The following is a 20,895-nucleotide window of genomic DNA, read 5'->3' as shown; positions in this document are numbered from 1 at the left end:
AGAAAAACAGACTCACTGAGAAACAGACGGCACACGAAAAACGCGGCACTCCGACCGAGCAACGAGTAGCGAGCACAGAACGACGATTGAAATCGTCGACCACGATCCCAACAGATTGCTCTACGATCCCTGGTTTCTCGATGTTTGGCGTTTCGTGACAGGCGAGGGGCGAGATCTTGGGAGCTGAGGTATAGAGTAATCGATCCGCTTGGAGAGCTTAGCCACCAAGGCTGCGAGCAGTGACCTGTGAGTTGCAACACAATCCGCAAAACTGTCCCAGTGAAACGGCGAGGCAAAAACGACAGCGGCGGGGCAAGTCCAGCTGCTAGTGCACGCACGGAGCAAGGATGCGCGACAAGGAAGGGTCGAGATGTGGTCCGTACACGAACTAAGGTTTGATTCTCTTTCGCGTTTCGCGCGTTTCGTTGCTCTCTGCTCTTTTCCCTGTCTTTCTTCTTTCTAATTTAGTCGCCTGGCTCTGGTGTGCGAACAAGCAAGCCCGGGTCGAAATTTGCGAAAAGCAGCGATGTTCGATTGGACGTGGATGTACCTTCGAAGCTCGTTCAGACACCTCGACGGATCAAATGTGCAGTTTGCCAGTTGAATCGACGGCGTACGACGTCGCGCAGAACTTTGGGCCTGAAACAGAGAGGAAGAGCGAGACGAGCGACGTGGAAGCGATATATGGGGGAAAGGGCGCTGCAAATAACGACTCCAGTCGCTTGTGAGACTCGTCGTTGGCGATGGGATTTGGATCGGTAATTGAATTGATTTGTGCGTGCTTGTGGAGGAGGTCGAGGGGCAGCAGCGGGGGCAATTTTGGAGGGCTGTGAATGAAAAAAGGGAAAACGGTTTTGGGATGTCGTGTTTCCGAAGACCAGCAAATCGCTGGAAATGAGCTGAAAAAAACAGATAAGGGGTCCACGGGACGGTCCTCTGGTCGAGAGATCGCCAGGCACCAACCACTATTCGGGATGGCGAAGAATATGGTCGGGAGAAAATATGCGATTCAAATCCGTGAGCGTCGGCGAAAGATGGAGGCAATGGGCGAGAGAAGAACGAGAAAAGCAAAATAGAAACAGAAGCAAGTTTCGCGGCGGGCGGATTGGTATTTTAGAGAATTTTGAAAAACACGAATCCGAAGGAAGGACCAACGCGAAGGAAAAAAAGGCAAGAACGGAATGGTAAGAGAAAAAAAAAAACTCGCGAGAGCTATTGTAGTTCCTGTCGTTTTCGGAAGGGGCCATTCAGAGGAGGCTGGAGCAGAAAACAGAAGGAGAGAAACGCAGAAAAGCCATTAAAGCGGCACCGGACACAGCTCAAAGGGCGAGACATACAGCTCCCGTTGCATCAAATGTGCATTGCATCCGGACATGCATCGCGTGTTACTACATAGGCGCCAGTGCGTTGAAGCGACGGCGAGGTAATTCGTACATTGGCCGAGAGAAGAAATGGCGGGGCACACTTTTGTTTACTATTGCCTGGCCAGTGCTACGTAATACTCCAGAGCAGCGCACTTTGCATGGTCGATACCAGGCCTCTGCATCGTAACTTTCCTGAGAACAAATAGAGGTTTTTTCTTAAATAACAAGCTGCTCTCTCCCTCTCTCCCCTTTCTTCATTGTTGCAAGATCCGCGCTCACGAGCAGGAAGCAGACACTTCAGGAAAGACATGGGCGGGCATGTATTGCAGCGTCAGAGTCAAGTGCGGAGAACGAAAAACAATAGTGTTCATGGCACTAAAACAAAGTCGAGCTGCAACTGGGAACAACCTGCGGATCCACGATACCAGTTGGTCCGCCGCTCCCGCTCGTGAGGTCCTCGGCGTCCACTATGCAGCATTGCCTTTGCAAACCCCGCTCGCTACCCCAAACAGAAGAGCTCAAAACGTGCGAGCGTGCAAAACGAGTAGTGAAAACAGGGGCGAGACGGGGCATGGGTAAATCACTAGACGGGAGCTGAAAAGGACCATGGACCATGGATCAAGGACCAGTGGACGCGGACAGTGAGACAGGCTGCTGAACGACGAGAGAAAGTGCGACACAATGGGTTGGGCACAAGCTCGTTCCCTGGCCCTTCAGGCGGGCCTGGGTCATTTGGTCTAGGCGTGCTAGCCTTCTGCATCTTAGGAAGGTGCCCTAATGGCTTCAACCCAACGAGCTATGAGGCGCCACGCCACTTCCATAGTAAGAGGGGATAGACAACTCTTAGACTGATGGAGATGGCCTGCCGACTGTCTCCTTATTGTTGCATTAAGCGATATTTTCAACGAGTATGGAGTGTGTTGATCGTTGGTTCCGTTGTAGGAGCTGATAATCAGACTGGGGTGTCTTTTCTGGTGCGGACAGCAACCTAGCCACACGCAAGTGACCAGGAAGGAAAGACCGGATGAGAGAGGAACGAGCCGGACAGACGTAGAACAACTAAAACATACAACACAAGGTGCGCAACGCAAAATCTAGATGGCAAGAGCGATTGGTAAATGGAGCGGCTCCTGCTTTTTGGGGATTACAACAGCTGCAATTATCGTGCTCGACCCCCTTGGCTCCTGCCTCGGCGTTCAAGTATCACTTTTTCATCCCTTCCATCATTGACACGTTGTTTGTGCGTGGTTGGCACGTGGCGGCGTTTCAATTCAGCCGGGATTTCGGCAAACGGAGCAATTACCTAAGACGTAGACCCCGTGTACGACTAGGATTTGGAAAGAACGGGCCATCTGGTCAGTGAAGAAGGGAAAGAGCTTACGACTCTATGACGCACCCCAAACAGCAAGAGAGAAAAGCCAGTTCACAACTCGGGAAATTCGACAACAAAATAGGGGCAAAGAGGAAGTGAGACAAAATACGCAACGACTTACGGATACAATAAAAACGCCACAACCAAAACCTAAATCGCAAAAGCCAGGACGTGTTTTCGTCCCCACGCGGATGCAAGGAGACGCGCACTGACAAAAACGAGCGACAAAAAGGGGAAATACAACCGAAAATAAAAAGAAGAAGGTGGAGAGGACACAAAGAGGAAACACAAGTACCAAAAACAGAGAGGTCCAAACGTCGATATGTCGCGTGGCAAGACGTCCGAGCACAGCTAATTGGTAAAAACAAACCGTCGGGATGCCAAACACCATCAAGTCATTGTCCTGGAACTCCCGGAAGCTGTGAAGAACAGGACGGGACGCCCGACCACGGAACGAGTCAGTTTGGCACGGAACGATGACTGCTACCGATGCTCTTGTCCTTCCGCGTAGTTATCATTGTTTGCCTTTTCTATTATTCACCAATAGCAAGGGTGTTATTGTGATATTAATACGCGGCCCTGCCGCCGCGAGCAATAAGTGTCCAAACTAGATACGGGCGGGATGCCATGTGGCCGTTGCCAAGGTTGTCTATCCGACACAAAGGACCTCGAGTACTCCGTACTTGGCGGCGGCCAAAAATATGAGCTAATCTAATAGCCTGTCCCATCGTTGGCAATACGCGCGTAAATCATCGAATACCTCACGGCGATTCTCGACGTAGCAAACACTGGCCGACACGGCATGCAGGCGGGCTTTGTGTTGGTCTGCTGCCGTGGTAGCTTCTTCTCTTTTTGTCGTTTTGATTCTAATTTCCACGAGGTGACTTTGTTTTCTATTGTCTTGTGAACAAAATACGCAATGGAAAGTCGTTGAAAACGGTAGCAGTGTGGATGTATGCCCGTCTTCACACGGCGAGATCTGTTAACCGACTTCGCACATCACGGACTCCTACACCGGAAGCGCAGGCTGTACGCCGTAGGATGCAGTCGTATCGCATGGAGTCCCATAGCTACATAAACTCTATTCCGTAAATACAAAATAGTCATACGCGTTTGATATTGTCCATCCGTGCTTTGCGTTTTTGTGGCTGCAGGTCATCCCTTAGCCGCACACCAAAATGTACACTTCTTTCAACATACCACTAGTTCAAGTAATAGTGGGAACGCCCAGCCTGGGCCAGCTCAGGCCGGTTACCCGAAAGGCATTAGAACTGGTTTTAGTTTGGTTGTCGTACGTTTCTTTTTGGGGCATTTAATACGCCATTATTGTATTTAACAAGAGCTTCTAGATTAAAAATCGTGGAGTTGTTTCTTTTATCTCACAAACCCGCCCCCTACGGATCTCTAACGTCTTTGCATCTGTCATTGGTTGTCAGCAAGCGTCAGAAACATGACGACCTCCCGAACGGAGGAGGTTGGGTGCGGATAAGGAGGCCGTATGGTTATCTATCTCTGTTGCCGTCCGTCGGTGCGGGGCCAAGACAATACGGCGAATTACACAATACAAAAGCACACCGTCTGCCTTCTGCCGCACGAGTGAATGACGATGGTAGAGTGCAAAATGCGTGCAGTGTCGTAGGCAATTGTGCAGATGTGAGTTGTACGTAACCGGGTGACAGGAAAGTGACTGGTCATTTTATGCCGCGACGAGAAAATGGCGGAATCGACGCGCAGAAGATAAAAGGCCTAGCGAGTTTGAAAAAAAAATTCAAATAAGGAGACACAAAATGACAAGAAACCAATAGCAGAGGTACACATCAATTCCAAAGTATGTTGATTAGTAAATACGAAGAATAAACAGGAAACAAGAAAAGGAACGATGCGAAGGTGCCAAGACAATGACAGAATAAGGAGGTCATCACAGGTGAGACATTGTACGAGTAAATACGACGTAATTTAGGGCAGAAACAAAAAGGAAAGGCGGCCACGCGAGGGGGCGGCCACATGGTTTGACGAGCCAAGCAAAACTGGAAAAATACCACACGCTGTGCCACGAGGCATCTGCGCATCTGACGTCGTCATCATATTACTTGCCGTGGTGCTGCTAAGCCTCCGAAGCGAGAATGCTGTACCACAGAACTGCATTGATGGTTGGGCGACGTCACATCGTCGCGTGTGAACGGTAACATTGGAAAAGAGTGTCAAATTGTCTAGACTGTCAGAAGAGCCCTCGAGGTTTGGAGTGTCAGATTCCCCATGTGCGACAATCATTTGAATTTAAGAGATCCTTTTTGCCCTCTGAAATTATGCGTCCCTGGGAACCCAACCGCCAGTCAACCCATGGCCGGCTAGACCGTTAACGGGAATTCCCACCTTTATCAACACCCATGGAAAGTAAAGGGGGAAAACTACTGGCGCCCAGACTTTTTTCTCACATGGCGACCATGCAAACCTGCAACCTGTATGACGGGGCTTATGGGGCACAAAGTGCAAGCAAAAGATACTGGACACTGTGTATGCTAGCAAGGTGGCGAAAGAAGGATTAAAAGAAGAATGACAGAAGCCGACCCGAATCCACCGTTCCACCAAAAGAGCAATTTGAGTTTTTCGATTTTGCTTTCTACAGCGGAGTATTACGGAGTATGTCCTATTTGCTTCCCTCTTGGACCCTGTTTTCCCACGTTGCCAGATGGCGTTGTTTCAGAATCGGGCCAAAATAGTTCTTGACAAATTTCATGTACTCAATAAACGCCATCCCTTTCTCCGATACGGAGTAAAACGCGGAGGACCTGGGCCGTCATATTGAGTCTCTCTGGTACATCCTCCACGAGCAACATAACATGACTTTAGTCGCCCATCAAAGCCCACAAAAATGTAGGAAAGTAAGATTGATAACGGCATGACCGAGTAACGCCATAGGCCCGGTTGAATGGAAAGTCTGAATAGAAAACGAAACGAAGAGAAAAGGAAGAAAAAGTAAAATTGGTCTAGGAAAAGGTGGGGACAGCCACGTGGAAAACCAAACGCCAGACAATACCACTCTACCGGGGATCTTCATTTCCTGTACGAAGTATGTCGGACGAGGAAAATAAGAGACAAGATGACAGAGCAAGACAATGTGACTAGGACACAATCAAAACACAATGTCGTTTCTGTCAGAGGTCGAAGAAGGTCCTGCGATGTGTCTTGAAGGGCGGAGTCTTTCATTGCTTGCACAGCCTCCTTTAAGTCTAAACACGACACATGACACGTTTATTTATTGAGCTCCGTGCAATTGCGGTGTACAGGTACCGTGAGATATCGCCAAAATTGGCATGTTTCAAGCCGATGGAGAGTCCTTGTGATGGTCAGGATACAATTCTGGTACGGCTGGTAGAAGGGATGAAGGAATATGGAAAAATGAATAAATAGGAAACAGAAATGTGATATCCCCTTATCCTTGCAGCATATGACACGCCGGCAATGGCAATAATACCAGTTCACCCAGCGAATCTACTGTCTTGTATGCCGTATTTGTGACAATTCTTTACCTTATCTTGTCATCTTTAACAACGCTTTTCTTGTAAGAATCAACGGGGGGGGAAAAATGGACATGTCTGCGATAGCGAGAAGTATACGGAGCATGCTGCGCCAAAAATGGGACCGACCGCGTGACAGGGGAGGGCAGCACGGTGCACAAATGAGTCCGTGATGCGTCGTCTAATTTTGCTCAATTGTGAACTAATTTTGTGCAGTAATTTTATCCCCCCTCCCTTATTTCAGACCTTCAGCCATGTGGGTGCCTGGGTGCGGTCTTCAATTTCAAGAGTAGTTTTATCAAAGAGACTTACGCCGTATGTACGAGAAGGTATGCCGTAATGCAGAATACGTCGTATGGAGTAAATACTCCGTACTGTTTTTAACGACACGCCGCCTGCTGAAGTACATTGTATACACGAGAGACATGTTTTGTCTTGCTTGCCACATGGCACAGCCGATACAAATGGGCGGCAAAATGGGGTCTGGGGGCTGGAGCAGGGCGGCAGGACAAACAAAAAGACCAGATCTGGCCCGTTGCTGATGGGCCATTTTTGCATCTTCTGCCGTCTTCCATGTGTTCTACGGCGGTCCACCCCCCCTTGCTCAATCCAAAGGATCAATTTACTCAATATTCTATTTCCGCCCTGCCGTGCCCCTTGGAGATTTGGTGAAAAATAGAGACGTGACATCGGACTATGGAGTCCGGCAGCCAAGACACAAATAAAAAAACGGCACATTTGTATGTACCCTGTAGCCTTCGTGTCAGAATCCTGCCTGATGTACTTTTGCATTCTGTTCTGTCGTCCTCCTGCACTGCCTATCCAACCGATGATTCTTTTATTGAACCGTACGATGTACTTCGTATACCGCAGTAAAACGAAAGAGAAAGATGGTCGTCGGCTCGTGGGGGGTGATTTCCCGCCGAATATCATGGCCAAGCCCAGTCATTCCACCCGAAGGTCTACTAGTTTGTTCCGTCAGACCGCGAGGCTGGCGCAATGATGACGATCGACATGTTTCAAAATTTGCCGAGCAAGGTTGAGGTCACTGGCACCTTTTGGTTCCGAATGGATAACCAGTGAGAATTTTGCACTTGGAGAGAACGAAGAAAGCATTGTGCATGTACAACATACAACATAGGTTGTAATGCGATGTATTTAAACATGTCATATTATCTCACGGCTGTGAACTGTCGTTCGCGGTACCTAAAAGTACCATGATGCTTTGGCCTACAGAGCACAAAATAAGCATCAGAGATCCTCGTTTCGGATTCTTCCGTCACTTTTTCCATTGCTTCTAGAAGCATCATGCGCGGAGAATTATCACAGGTCGATATTGTATCATGAATGTCACTCATGTTGTGAATGTACAATATGTGACATGAAACGAGACGGGAAAGAATCTCGTCCCTGGCGATCACCGTCTTCAGACGACTTTTTTTGGATTCATCACTCGCCAAGGCATGTTGTTAGCCTTGTTATCAGAATACAGGGTCCCGCTAGAAACAATGGAATCAGTGTGTGTGTAAGAGATAGGAAGAGTCATCCTATTAAGAACCCTTGGGCCTCTGAGGACAGCATGGCTGCCGTATCACAACATCGCGTCTCGTCGCAAACAGCCTCCTGCATATCCACGACGGAAATGCAATGTCAAACTGCTGTCACGAGCGTTTGCATGCAGGGCAGTGCAGACTCGCAGCGAATACACAGGCATGTAAACACGATGCACAAAATAAACAGCCGCATGCATCTGTCAAGAGTCACCGTTTGTAGTCCGTTGCACGCGGATGAATAGATGCCCAGTCTCTGTGACCAGGAAAGATGCAGCAAACGTTGAACAGGTGCATTTTCTTTATCTTTATAGTTGTATGCTAGCTATACCTGCATCGTTTGTGGTTCTATTATGTCTTCGTGAGCTATCCATATGTGATGATAAGATGGGCCCTGATCCTCCCCTTGTGGCCCCGAATCAAATATCAAATCTCTTTGCACCAACGCGCCATCACAGCACTTAACCGGACACCGGGTGCCGCGGCAATCTCTTCGAGCGCCACCTCGGTCCGCCACATGCTGCGGCCCTCCAGACCGCTTGTCACCAGCGCGTTGCTGGGCCGGCCGGGTCCGCGGGCGCGGGCGCTCGCACCCATCCCCGCCGGGATCAGCAGACTCAGTGCGGCTAGACGTTCCCAGGCGCGCGAGGCGACACCGCGGCCCCATACGCGTGCACCGCCGCCAACAACGGTGCCACCGACGGTACTGGAACTCCCACCGGGCGGCCGGCCGACCCCGCGGCCTGAGCCCACACCGGAGCCGGCCAGGGACGACTGGACGCGCTGTCGACCCATGAGGGAGACGTACTCGTCGTAGGCCATGGCAAAATTGACCGTGTCGGTGCTGAGGACGATGTCGAGACGGGCGGCGGCAATCAGCAGGGACAGCTCGAGTTCCGAGAGTGCAGCCAGCAAGTGCAGTTTGGAGTCGGGCGGTGCGAGCGGGAGCGGGTCGATGTCGTCCAGGGACGTGTTCTTTGTGATCTTTATTGTGGACGACGCAGCCAACGCAGCCAGAGACGGCCGGCCGACACTGCGGGGGCCTTCGGCCGAGAAGGCACTGCCCGCAGCAGCAGCACCACCGCTCAGTGCGGCCTCGCCCACGGGGGGGAGCTTGAGTCGCGGTGCCGTCGATGACACGGCTGCCAACGGCATGATGCATGTCGTCCAAAAGGCCGCGACAGACTTTGTGCTGTAAAAGTGGAAGGCGAGCTGCTCCTGGAAATGGTCGTCGTCCTTGACGCTGTCGATCATGTGCTTCCACCACTGGCGGAACTCGGCGTAGCCCTCTTTCTCGTCGACATCCATGGCGATGTCCACTGCCTTGGGCCCGGCGCTGTCTTTGTCGTCGTCGCTGTCTTCGATCACAAGACCGTGGCGGCAAATGTCCCAAAACGCGGGCAGGCTGCGCGCGAGCGGCAGGTAGACGTACCGGTGGCTGAACCGGCTCTTGACACGCTTTTCGAGGCTCTCCACGACGTCGATCTTGGTGGTGAGGCCGAGCACGGCAATGGGCGCTTTGCGGGCCTGGGCAATGTCAAACAGATTGTAGAGCAGGGTCTGGCGCGCGTGCGTGGCAAAACGGTCAAACTCGTCCATGACGAAAACGACGGCCGTCGACGTCACGTCTGGGGCACCATCGCCGTCCTTTTCCACGGCCCCCGTGCCAATGGCGGCTCCTTGAATCTCGGAGGGGTGCGAGAGCAGAGCTAGCAGCGAGGCCAACGTGTCCGCGTAGTTGTTTGTCTATGCTGTTAGTACGGGAGGAGGGCCACGAGGAAGGGCGGTAAGGACCGGTGTAGGCTGACCTTGTTAACGACATCGTCCTCCACGGCCATTTCTTTTCCGAGCTGCCGCCAGATCTCGCGCAGGGCGAGCTTGTCATCGGTGTGGATAAATCCATTAAGCCGGACCACATGGAAGGCGCCGCCGTGCTCGGCAGCCAGAGCACCCAATATGGACTCGATCATCTATGCATGTCAGTGATTTTCTCTTCAATTATGCGAAGAACAAAGAAAAGGCCCGCCCCCTCACCCTAGTATGGACTGGGACTGGACTTACCGTTGTCTTGCCCGTGCCTCGCGCACCAATAACCATCATGGAATTACCCTCGCCAGCCACAACCGTCTGCTTCACCACCTGGTAAACCTTGTCGTAGGCATCGTCCTGGCCCTGCAACCGAACACGCTGGCGGCCCGTACAACGGCCAAGCAAGACTCGCTTCATCTTGGCGAGGTGGTGCTCAAAGTTGGCAATGTCAGGCGCCAGGTCGCGAGCGGCGGCAGCAGCGGCGGCGTCGTCCTTGTCTGTTAAGTCAGCGGCAGACTCCTCCCCCACTGAGTCCGTCCGTTGGTTACCGGCAGCCGTCTCCAGAGTATCGTCGTTCTGCTGCCGCAGACATATTTTGCAGAACCAATCGCCCTCTGGTATGACAGGCACGTTGTAGCATTGCTGGTGCACGGCGAGATCGCACGTCTCACAAAAGATAATCTCATTGGGCGGTTCCGAATCGGGTTTGCTGCAGATGGCACAGACGTCGCCGTCGGTGTCGTCACTGCTGTCTCCTCCTTCTGCCGGTGCGCTGTCCGTCTGTGGGATGTTCTGCACCAACTGGTCTAGAGGCTTTGTCGAAGTATCCTTCGTCGCTGTACCAGCAGCCTCCTTGGAAGTGCTCTTTGCCCTAGAGGCTCGCTTCGGTACTGGCTTTTCAGTGGTTTTGGCTGGTGTTGCTTTTGCCCGAGATCGTCTGGTGGAAGCGGGCGTAGCTTCGTCTCCTTTTTCTGTGTCTGTAATGGCCGTCCCGTTTGTCTTTTCTCTGGGTGAGGCGGGCGGCTTCGGAGGCGTGTCTGTTGTCGAAGAAACCTTCGCTGCAGTTGTTGACCGGGCCCTCCTTCTCGTCGATGTAGGAGCAGGAGACGCTTCTGTAGTCGTGAGTGCCACAGCAGGCGCCACGTCCGGCTCCACAGCCAGTGCCGGTGATGCTGCTGCTGTCGCACCTCCATTTACCGCCTTGCCTCGGGAGCGACTTTTACTGGCGCTGTTCGGGGTGCGCGCGTTGCCTATCTCGCGGTCCACGTTCATGGGCGTAGTGCGCACCCGGTCGCGTCGAGATAGACGGCCTCCCTCGAGCCCGGCCGCCATCTTGTCGGTGCCGTCAATGGCCAGGTCCTCCAGGAGGTCGCGTCTCTTCTTCTTATTCTTGTCGGTCGCCGTCTTTGTGGTCGCCGGCGCCGTTTTCATTGCGGACGGCGTCTGTGTTTGTTTCTTTGAGGGTGTGTCGGGCGTCGGCGACGCGGATCCGACGAGCGTGTTTTCTTCCACATCGGATTCGAGCGCAGCGCGTGTTGGTCTATTGGACGCATTCGCATCGCCCCCCTCGTCATCGGGAAAATCGTAGAGCTTGTCAAGGTCGTCGTCTTGCGTCGTTCGTGTGTTGCGCTCATGTAGCAGGGACGCAAACGGCCGCGCCAGTAGCCGGTCGCGCGCCTGGCCGCGTGCTCTGCCGGCATCTTTGCTGGCACCCACCAGGCTGCCGACGCCGTAAGCCAGGGCACCCGTGATGGCCGATGCCACGGCGTGGACGGTCCTCGGCGTCTGGGGGGTCGTGGCAATGTTGGCTCCGGGGAACAGGGCCGCGTCGTCGCTGGCACTGGTCCGGTTCGCGACCGATGCCGTCGAGTGACTGTGTGCCAACCTCTGCCGCTTCACTGTGCCCGTCGCCTCAGCGGTCCCAGTCAGGGGCACATTCTCGTCAACAGCATCATTGTTGCCGTCTTCAGACCGCGCCCGTTTCCTCCCAATAGCGCCCGACATGGCTCCAGGCTCTAGCTCTAGGCGTGTCGACCGTCACAGGGGCATTGCCTGTCCACTGCGTGTATTTTCTGTCGTCTCCGTATCTGTTGCGGTCCAAGTGAAGTTAGGGTTTGTCGTTGTTGGTCGTTGGTTAGGTGTTGTTGGCCGTCTTTCATCTATTAGACACTGTAGCAACTGACACTTGTACCTGGAACCAAAAGCCAACAGGAAGGAGCTTCTCAGTGAGCGCGTCGCAAACCGCTAGCAAGTGCGGGAAACAGGGGCCAACAGCCTGCGCAACGTGCACCAATGTGGCGCTAGTTGTTCCAGGGGGTTCAGGTTTAATTGATATCACGTGTTTTCGCGTTTTCGATTTGGTGATTTGTGAACAACCGCTGCATTGGAGATCAAATGTGGCGTGTGGGGTCGTGTTCCAAACGCCACCGTTGCTTTCAAAGTGACCTGTGGGGTTCACACCAGGCTGCAAGGACAAACGAGGCGTCATATGGCTGGCACTTTCATGAAGAGACTTTTCGGCGCTGTCGTCTTCCAATGTTCTCGCGTCACAACATTTTGACAGGGACCATGTCGACACAATGGACGCCTTCGTGACAAGACAGACAAAACGGAAGCTGGGATCGCCATCTCCACCGCCAGTGGACCCGACGACGCCATGCATTGGCCGGGTAGACTTACCAGAGACGACTGCGTTTGTCGATGAAGACGACGAGTCGACCGAGGTCAAGCTGGCGATACTGGCCTCCCTCCTCGCCGGCGAGGGCGGCGGCAGTGGCAGTGTCGATATTCATCAAGACATGCTTCTCGAGCTGCTGTTGGCCCATGAAGGATCCGTGGAGGCTGCTGTCGATGCATTCCACAGCCGGCCAGACAAGTGGAGACACAAGAAGAAGCTGAAGTTGGACGGCGTAGTTGGACAGCAGACCTCGTTGCGCAGTTTCGTCCCGCAGACAAACACTGCATCACCTGAGAAAAAGGCAGGCGGTGGCCCTGCCACGACCCTCTTGTCCCGGCGCGGCCGCACGCTGCACCTGTACGACCCGGTCGACATCGAGGCCCACACGCCATGCACGCTGGTGCACAACTTTTTGCCGCCGGACATGGCCAACGACTTGTTGCGCGAGATGCTAGCCGAGGCCAAGACGTTTGGCGCGCCGTACACATTCAAGCTGTTTGACCAAACTGTGTCCAGTCCACACACGTCTTGCCTTTATCTCGAATCGGCTGCTGAGGCGGAAGAGGCGAGAGCCAGCAGCGGTGCCGGCACAAGCAACGAGGGAGGGTACCATCCCACTAGCCAAAATCAAACGGGCCAGCAGTTATCCCTTGACAAACCAAACGACGAAACATTTGTACTCGCTACGGACACACACGAGGGATACCGCTACAACGGCTCGCGGCTGTCGGACATCCGCACGGTCACGCCGCACATGGCTCGCGTGCGACCGCTGGTGGAAGCCGCTGTGAATCAGGCCATTCAGCGGCGCATAGCCACGCACTATCCTGGCGGCCGCAAGCTGCGTTACCAGAACCTGCGGCCGTGGCGGCCAAATGCGGCATTTGTCAACTGCTATAACGGCGGGCAGGAGAGCGTGGGATGGCACAGTGACCACCTGACATATCTGGGCCCGCGGGCCGTCATTGGGTCCATGTCGCTGGGCGTAGCGCGCGAGTTTCGCGTGCGTCACATCGTGCCCCGTGATCCGTCCAAAGACCCAAAGAACACAAAGGATGCAAAAGAAGACGACGCCGCTGGACAGATCAGCATCCACCTGCCACACAACTCTCTGCTCATTATGCACGCTGAGATGCAAGAGGAGTGGAAACACTGCGTGACGCCCGCACCCTCCATTGACCCGCATCCCATTTCTGGGATCAAGCGCATCAACGTCACCTACCGCGACTATCGTGCTGACTTCCACCCCAATTACATTCCCCGCTGTAAGTGTGGCATTGCATGTGTGCTTCGTGTTGTGCAGCGGAAGCTAGAAAACCACGGTCGCTACTTTTGGATGTGCCATGCTGGCAACATACCAGATCGCGAAGGTTGCACATTCTTTCTGTGGGCCGAATTTGACGATGATGGGGTCCCTGTGTGGAAACTCAAGGATAAAGAGAGAGAAAAGGCCGGCATGGGTTATACAGATTAACCCGGTCAAAGAATGAGACGTATATGTATATTTGGAGTGTCGAACGACCGACCAACACAGGCCAAAACAAAAGCTGACTTAAAGACAAACGAAGTCGGACAACGTTATTGCGTCAACAAAACGATTTGGTACAAAGCTTTGCCTCTCCAGTCACAAAACTATACACACGAGGCCTATCGCCCAGAGCACCATTGCCCTCTTAGAAATAAGCTCACAAGTCGAACCTGCAATCACCTAACAATAAGACATGTTATGAGAACCAACCTGGCCAGGGCCACTTGCCGGACCTCTTGCTAACGGTACTGCTGCGGCTGCTGCTGCGAATCCCGCTGTAGTCCTGCATCCGATCGCCGCAGTTCTCACTCTTCAAACTTTGCTCGGATGGCACAAGGGGCACATTCTGGAGGTTAGTTGTGTCCATGCCAACGAGACGCCGAATGTTGCGGGGTGCCGCGTCCGGGATTGCCTGCCTTGGACCGCCTGACGCCAATCGCGAAATTTTCGACCGTGGCAAAAGACATCCTGGAGATGGCGGGTCGGAGTCAGTGGGAATGTTGGCGGACGATACCGACAATCGCGGGACCTGCGAGAGAGAAACTCGCTTCTGGGATATTGACGATGACGCGGATCGCTGTGCTGCGTTGTCTGAAGTATGCTGGTAATCCTTCTTCGGCATTCTCACAGGTATTATCGGTTGCTGACTCTGGCCAAGTGACGTATTCCTCGCCGGGCGTTGTCCGCCCTCTTGACGGTCGCTCTTCTTGTTTGATGGCTGGTGAGAATGAGATACCGCGCGAGGGGTCACTTCGTCCAGGCTACCATCCTGAGTGCCGTTCTCGGGGGTACTAGGACGCCATGTCTGGGACGGGGATTGGGATTGATGATTGGTGTGGCGTGCTGCCGTGTCCCAGGTCCTGAATGTTTTGTCTGTCCGCCGTAGCATCCTCACCTCGATCGAGGTGGCAATTCTCTTGGCCATCTCCTTAGCTGCTGCCGGGCCCCAGTGCTTGGCAACGATGTCGACTAAGGGACTACCACCAGGCGGTGCGGCGGACGGCGACCACATTGATGATGAGTTCTGCTGCATTACCAATGCCGTCACCGTTGTCTCGATAGTAGTGCGAACCTCGACGCACCCGCCGTCACGATCCATGGGATCTCTGCCAACGTCGCGCTTGGGAAACCCGGAGTGGGAATACGTGAGCTGGATTTGCATGTACTCTTGGGAAGTGGACCCGAGATGGAGCTCCAGGTCCTCCAGCAGCTGATCAGACGTACTACTGTGTGAGAGCGGGCGATATTCCTGTGATTCTGCTGCCTGCTTCTTCTTTGTCATGTCAAGATGGACATGGACCACCATGAGGCGCCGTGAGCCGGGAAGGAGCGTCCTAGTGTTACAGGCACATAATTAGCATTACCAGTGGCACCGAAACTGGCATATGTCTTTGCTCGGCCTTACAAAAGACTGGGACTTTTCCCAATGACCTCAAGGATCTCGCTTTGGTACGACGAGATGATCTTTATATCCATATTGGAAATGTATCCGAAGCGGTAGAGGCCTAGTATGTATATGCATTAGAAAGTCGCTAATAGAAAAGAACATATCTGAGAGACATCTACAGGACGAGTCACCTTGGTCGTCGTCTGTGGCAAACGATGATGTTGAGGCTTGACGGTAGTCTTGTCGAAAACGGTGGTCGCGAGACGAGCCCGTGTCCAACGGCTGTGTGACGTGGGCAAAGAGCTCGATGGCGACCCAAAAACTGTTCACATCACCCTCGACTGTTCTGCACTCGGGCGTGACTGAGACGATGGGGACCAAGATCTGTGGGTCAACCTCAGCACGAACCTCGGATTTGGCACTGACCTGGCTCAGTCTGCGGCTCAGGTGGCTTCGAGATGTGTCTTGGCAAAAGTGCAAGGACTCGGATGCGCGATGACTCTTGTAGGGGCTGTTAAAAGGTATTGCAGTACGGGGCCGCGCATATGGCTCCGGCTGGAACAGTTCAGGACCGGTGGCAAGAATATCCGAGGTTGACACAGGCCGGCTGTCATACGTGTGCTGCCGGTGAGACTGGCGAGGATGGAGCCCTGAGTGAGTCAGAAGCTCGTTGTATGCACCGTGTCTACCAGAAGAGGCAGGCAGCATGCCCGTGCGTCTCCCACAGTCGTTGGGAGGCCAAATGAAGCACTCGTCACTATGTGGACTGTACGTGTCCTTACTTTGAGCATCGTACTCGCCCTGCTGATTTCGGCAGACGTCGCCTATGCCGGCGCTATCTGCCTCACTGCTGAGACGCATCCTCTGGAAGTTGTCCAAGGCATCTTCTTCTTCGTAAAGACGGCTGCTACCATGACTGGACGACGGCCGCAACGAGTGCAGGCCGTAGTCGGGTTTTTCTTGATGATTGTTAGGCCGGTCTTACTCAAAGTGACTTCTACATTGGAACGGACTAACCTGCTCGATATCCGTCTCTCAGATACTGCGTCCGGACAGATGCAAACCCACCGCTAGCCTCAGACCTGCCGTTCATCATGCCGATGTCACTGTGATCACTCCCTGAGCCGAAACTGTCCGTGTCGTTCCGCCTGCGTCTTGCCATGCCGGCCGCATGGGCCTCGGGTGCAGCATAAAAGCGGCTGGCGCCTCCATCTACCTGCGAAAGCAGGGTCCTCCGCTTTTTCGGGATGCTCAAGGACCGCTGGGGCGCACCGGAATCTTCTTGGATGCTGTCCATGCTCTCATCTGTGGCCGCACTTGCTCGTCTGGAGAGCTGGTCGTGGTCGGACCCGGAACCGTGGGCACTGTCGCTGGCTGAGGATTGAATTGGCGGATTGGACGTGCGTTTGATGATCCGCAGAGGACCTGGCTGTCTATCGCCTTCGTCCATGGCTGCCGAAGAGTGAAGGGACATTTACAGCCTTGTAATGTCGTTTTGAGGATTGACGATCAATTCCAAGATGCAGCTCCAAAAATCCAAGGGCGCGTAAGGATAGGAGGGACTGTGGCAGACTGGAAAGCTGAGAAGCCCAAGTGCGGCGTGTTGTTTGTTTACATTTACTTCTCTGTCGTGTCTCGCACTTGAAAACTACAGGAAATTGCAGGAACGCATTTCGCACGAGTCGCGCCTTCTTCACATACAAATGTAAGACGACGACCTTCTAATCTCAGCAAGGGTCGAGAGTTCTAGATGTGGAAAGGGCGACTAGGAAGACTGGAACCATTGGGTTGTCTTACAAAAATGGACAGACGAAAAAGAACGTAATCCAAGGAAATTTGCAAAGTAAATAATAAAGTTGACATTCACAAGGAACCACCACCTCAACGCCCAGCCTGGGAAAGCACAAGTTAAAGTTCGTCACAGTAAAACCCGGAGAACATAAATCGTACGAACGACCATTCTCATGACACCTCGGCGCCCAGCGTCCGTTTCAGGTTATCCTTGACGGCCTCAATTTCACTGTCATCCATGGACAGGAAGCGGATCTAGGGGGTCAGCTAACGTTGTCCTGAATTTCCTTTTTTTCGATGGGGAGGGGAGTTTGCTTTCCTTACCACATCATCGGCAGCACCCGCACTGCCAAAAAGAACCGGCTCCGAGAGGCTCGTACTGATGCCCTTCTTGACTCGCTCTTCCCAGACGTGCTCCCAGTTCCACTCGCCAGGTTTCTGGGGCGGTGGAGGTGGAGGCGGCGGCAGTGGTGTTTGAGCAGCGGCCGCGTGAGAGCCGGCTGCGTCACGGTTGGCCGTTTCCTTCTGTGTCTGGTGCCGGTGCGTCCGCCACGCATTCCAGGCGCCTGGGTTGCCGGCGGCCTCGAGCGGGATGGCATCGAGGACATCGGCATCGTCAAAGGTGCTGCGGATGTACTGCAGGACGTCGTAGGTGGACACGGTGGGGCCGGCCGGCGGCTCCGTCAGGAGGTACGAGGGGGTCGTGCTTGTTGGTGTAAATGAAGACCGCTGGCTTTGGCCGCGCCGAGTGCCGCCCGAGGGCGAGACACCTGACACGGTCGACGACGGTGTGGGTGTGTTCTGGGCACTGCCCGTGGGCGCCGTAGAACGCGGCGGCGTCTGTGGTCGCAGCGGAGACGACGAGGGTGAGGATATCGGTTGCCCCTGACTCTGACTCTGGGACTGCGCCTGGGACGGAAGTTGTTGCTGGCCGCTGAGACGCTTGTTGCGGTTGCCGCGGCCGAACCAGGCAGGAAACCCATGACGCAGACTGAAACCGCCCGGCGGCAGACGCTCTTCGTCCGTGGCGCTGACGGTCCCGTTGTCTTGAATGTCGGTTGTGTAGGTGTATGTTGTGAGGGGGGTGATGAGCGGGTGGAAGATGTCGGTGGCGAACGTCACGAGCGGTGGGAGGCTCGGGTACGAGTCGGGAAAGGAGATCTGGAAACGCAGAACAGCGGGCGCATACGGGCCTGCAAAGGATGCTGTCAGCTCATCCAGTTCCTAGCCTGGACAATAATAAAAGTGCCAGAGAAGCGGACACGTACCGTCACGGACAAAGATGACGCCGGACCACAGAGACGGGTCGCCGGGCGTCAGCGTCATGAACACACCCTCTGGACATGCTTGTTTGAGGCCGGAGCTGCAGCGGTGTGGTCAGCGGCGGCGATATAGAACGGGACCGGGGCACGGCCCAGGGGCGCCTATTTCGTGGGCGGAGACCTACAACTCGGCAAAAAGGTTCTGTCGCCGTAACGTTGGCAAACTCGTGAATCGTGATGTGGCCATGGCCGTAAGAATGGCATATTGCTTCCCTCAAGATGAGGAAGTGAAGAGACGTCCACGTCGTGATCGCTCGACAAACGACATGTGTTTCCAAAAGATCGACGGGTTCATGCGCATCTACCCAGCAAGGTGAGATGCGGTCGGAAAAGGGAAGGCGGTGAGCTGGGCGGTGGCCAAATACTGCCGGTCCACTTGAGCTTGAAGCTCGGCTCTAGCGTCGCAGGCCATTCTGCCCAGTGAGGGGCAGTGGGTGAGGGGCTAATTGTGCACGGCGGTGCTACTTGGTGCTTGAGTGAAGTCATCGACTCGGCAGCATATCGATAGGTACCGTTGCTGTCGACCATGGCATCGTATGCAGTGGCTAGGTTTTGTTTGCATTTTATATTTTGTTTCAAGTTACTCTATTTACAAGTAGAAAGGAAGGATATGAAACCCGGACCAGACTATAACCTTTCAAAGCCGTAGACGGTAAATATAGCATATTCGGAAAGCGAGGCAACATACGAAGAAAACAGTCAGCGACACAGGCGCACCCTACCTACGCGCCCAACCGCTTCTCAATCTTGGCCTTCTCCTGGTCCTTGATCTGCGCCACCTCCGCCTTGTTCGCGTCGTACCGCGCCGTCACTTGGTTGAACGGGTTCTCTGGGCTCTTTTCAAACTCCTTGCGGATCTTGTCCTTGCGCTGGTTCAGGCGCAGGCCCTTGCTCGAGCCGTCGGCGTCCATTTCGGCCAACCGGCGCTCCTCAAATGCCGCAAAGGCAGCCTTGAAGCGACGCTCCGGGTGGCGGTCAATGGGGCCTGCCCCACCGGCGGCGGCGCTGTCAAGCGAGAGGGCGTCGAGCGCGTTGTCGATGCCGGTGGCACTGACGGCAGTCAGCTTCTTGTCCGCCGGGGCGGCGTCGTCGAGCTGGGACAGGTCGAGGCCTCGTGACGGTGCAGCAGTGGTCTTCTTGGTGGCGGACTTGGCGTTCTTTGGGGCGGCGCGGCCGGGTGTGTTCTTCTCTTCCTCAGCGAGCAGGGTATCGCGCTCGGCCCTTTTGCGGGCTAGTTCTGCCTTTTTCGCAGCCTCGGCCTCCCTAGTCCGGTTGTCCACGGGTTAGTCGACAAGAACAAACGACATCAGGTTAAGAAAAAGCACAGTGTTGTAGGGGCCGACGTGTCTGCACAAATCAAGCGATGCAACGTGCAACGGACGACGTGGGGACAGACAACGCGAGACGGACAGCCGAACGAAAAGAGCACGATACATCGGCAGCAAACTGGCGCAACCATAAGAAACCGTCACAGCGCGCATCGTTTCGTGTATCTGTCCACGACCTCCTCGCTCGCCCTCCATGTCGCTGCAAGGTGTCGTTGCAAGGCTGCCACACCAGCGGGAGTGCTATCCGGTGGGCCGTCGCGTGTCCACCCCCATGCCCATGATCCTGGCATACGAAATAAAGAAGAGAGAGAGAGAGAGAGAGAGAAACTCACTTCTTGCCGGCACCTTTGGCGCCCTTGGACCATTCAGCAGCCTCGTCAGCCTCTCTCCGGGCCTCTTCCGCGGCCGCCTTCTGGGCCACCGCGTCGGCCTTGCGGGCCTGGCCCTGGGCCTTTTTGCTGCTGGCCTCGGCCGCCTTTCTTCCACCACCCGCCATGATGAGGGTAGAATGTCGTGTGGGAGGGGGACGTGGGCCGTTGTCGGATGCTCAGTGGCGCGTGTTGGAAGCCTGAATGCACAAAACGGGTTGGGCGTGGGTGTATTGAATGCGTAGAAACGGAAGGGATCGCAATTGCGGTGTGCGAAGCAAACAGGGGGATGTAGAAATTCGAGAATTCGGGAATTCGAGAAATTCGATAAAATAAAATGACGTGTGCGGCTTTGTCTTTGTCGAGTGGGCGTGGCTCTGTCTCGGACGACTAATGAAAGTCTTGCTCTCCAATTTGTCTTGGTATGATTTTCAGGTAGTTGATTTTGGTGCCTCGCTGCGCCCGCAAGCCTGCGCCTAGCCTGGTCAGGACATTCCTTCCTAGCTTGTTTCTCGGTCGTTCTTGCTTCTTTCGTACACCAAGTCGTACACCAAGAGCTGCGCCAGTCGCAAGTACGTCGTAAGCCCGATCAGCAGAGAAACATCAGAGCAACAGCCTTACGAGCCCAATGAACCACAGAAAGAAGATAGGATGGACTGTTTACAAACGCACCTTCGTTGGTGCACCTGCCGGGAGAGCATGGAAAAGCAAGACAGGCTGCAGCGGGGCACTGTTCCGGGCATGCAACAGAGCCCTTGGGTGGCAGGAGCGAGACAGCACAGGATTATTTTGTCTTGAAGTGCAAGACTAGGCATGGCGACACGGAACACAAGAAGGTGCATCCGGTCAAAGAGACAAGCAGGTAAGCAGTCAGGGATGCA

The 20,895-nt window shown here is 54.2% G+C and overlaps 5 protein-coding genes across 5 annotated transcripts; 1 reads left to right on the top strand and 4 right to left on the bottom strand.

The window, feature by feature from the left end:
• Positions 1-8,230: 8,230 nt before the first annotated feature.
• SPBR_00107 (uncharacterized protein) lies at positions 8,231-11,617 on the bottom strand (the record flags this gene model as incomplete). Its single annotated transcript, XM_040758427.1, has 3 exons — positions 8,231-9,550; positions 9,613-9,774; positions 9,866-11,617. The coding sequence occupies 3 exons, from the start codon at positions 11,615-11,617 to the stop codon at positions 8,231-8,233; spliced, it is 3,234 nt and encodes a 1,077-aa protein (XP_040618116.1).
• Positions 11,618-12,192: 575 nt separating this feature from the next.
• On the top strand, positions 12,193-13,764 carry SPBR_00518 (CUE domain protein; the record flags this gene model as incomplete). Its single annotated transcript, XM_040758837.1, has 1 exon — positions 12,193-13,764. One exon carries the CDS (start codon positions 12,193-12,195, stop codon positions 13,762-13,764), a length of 1,572 nt encoding a protein of 523 aa, XP_040618115.1.
• Positions 13,765-14,014: 250 nt separating this feature from the next.
• SPBR_00198 (uncharacterized protein) lies at positions 14,015-16,655 on the bottom strand (the record flags this gene model as incomplete). Its single annotated transcript, XM_040758518.1, has 6 exons — positions 14,015-14,347; positions 14,555-14,623; positions 14,714-15,152; positions 15,224-15,323; positions 15,397-16,164; positions 16,223-16,655. 6 exons carry the CDS (start codon positions 16,653-16,655, stop codon positions 14,015-14,017), a joined length of 2,142 nt encoding a protein of 713 aa, XP_040618114.1.
• Positions 16,656-17,167: 512 nt separating this feature from the next.
• On the bottom strand, positions 17,168-18,505 carry SPBR_00648 (uncharacterized protein; the record flags this gene model as incomplete). Its single annotated transcript, XM_040758967.1, has 4 exons — positions 17,168-17,251; positions 17,321-18,189; positions 18,265-18,359; positions 18,444-18,505. 4 exons carry the CDS (start codon positions 18,503-18,505, stop codon positions 17,168-17,170), a joined length of 1,110 nt encoding a protein of 369 aa, XP_040618113.1.
• A 535-nt stretch (positions 18,506-19,040) lies between these two features.
• Positions 19,041-20,142, bottom strand: SPBR_00776 (coiled-coil domain-containing protein; the record flags this gene model as incomplete). Its single annotated transcript, XM_040759095.1, has 2 exons — positions 19,041-19,581; positions 19,979-20,142. 2 exons carry the CDS (start codon positions 20,140-20,142, stop codon positions 19,041-19,043), a joined length of 705 nt encoding a protein of 234 aa, XP_040618112.1.
• Between the last annotated feature and the right edge of the window lie 753 nt (positions 20,143-20,895).

This window comes from Sporothrix brasiliensis (assembly GCF_000820605.1).
Source record: "Sporothrix brasiliensis 5110 chromosome Unknown Cont19, whole genome shotgun sequence".
In the NCBI taxonomy this organism is placed as follows: Eukaryota; Fungi; Ascomycota; class Sordariomycetes; order Ophiostomatales; family Ophiostomataceae; genus Sporothrix; species Sporothrix brasiliensis.
Note: the sequence above shows the minus strand (reverse complement) of the source record. Positions and strands in the feature narration are given on the sequence as shown.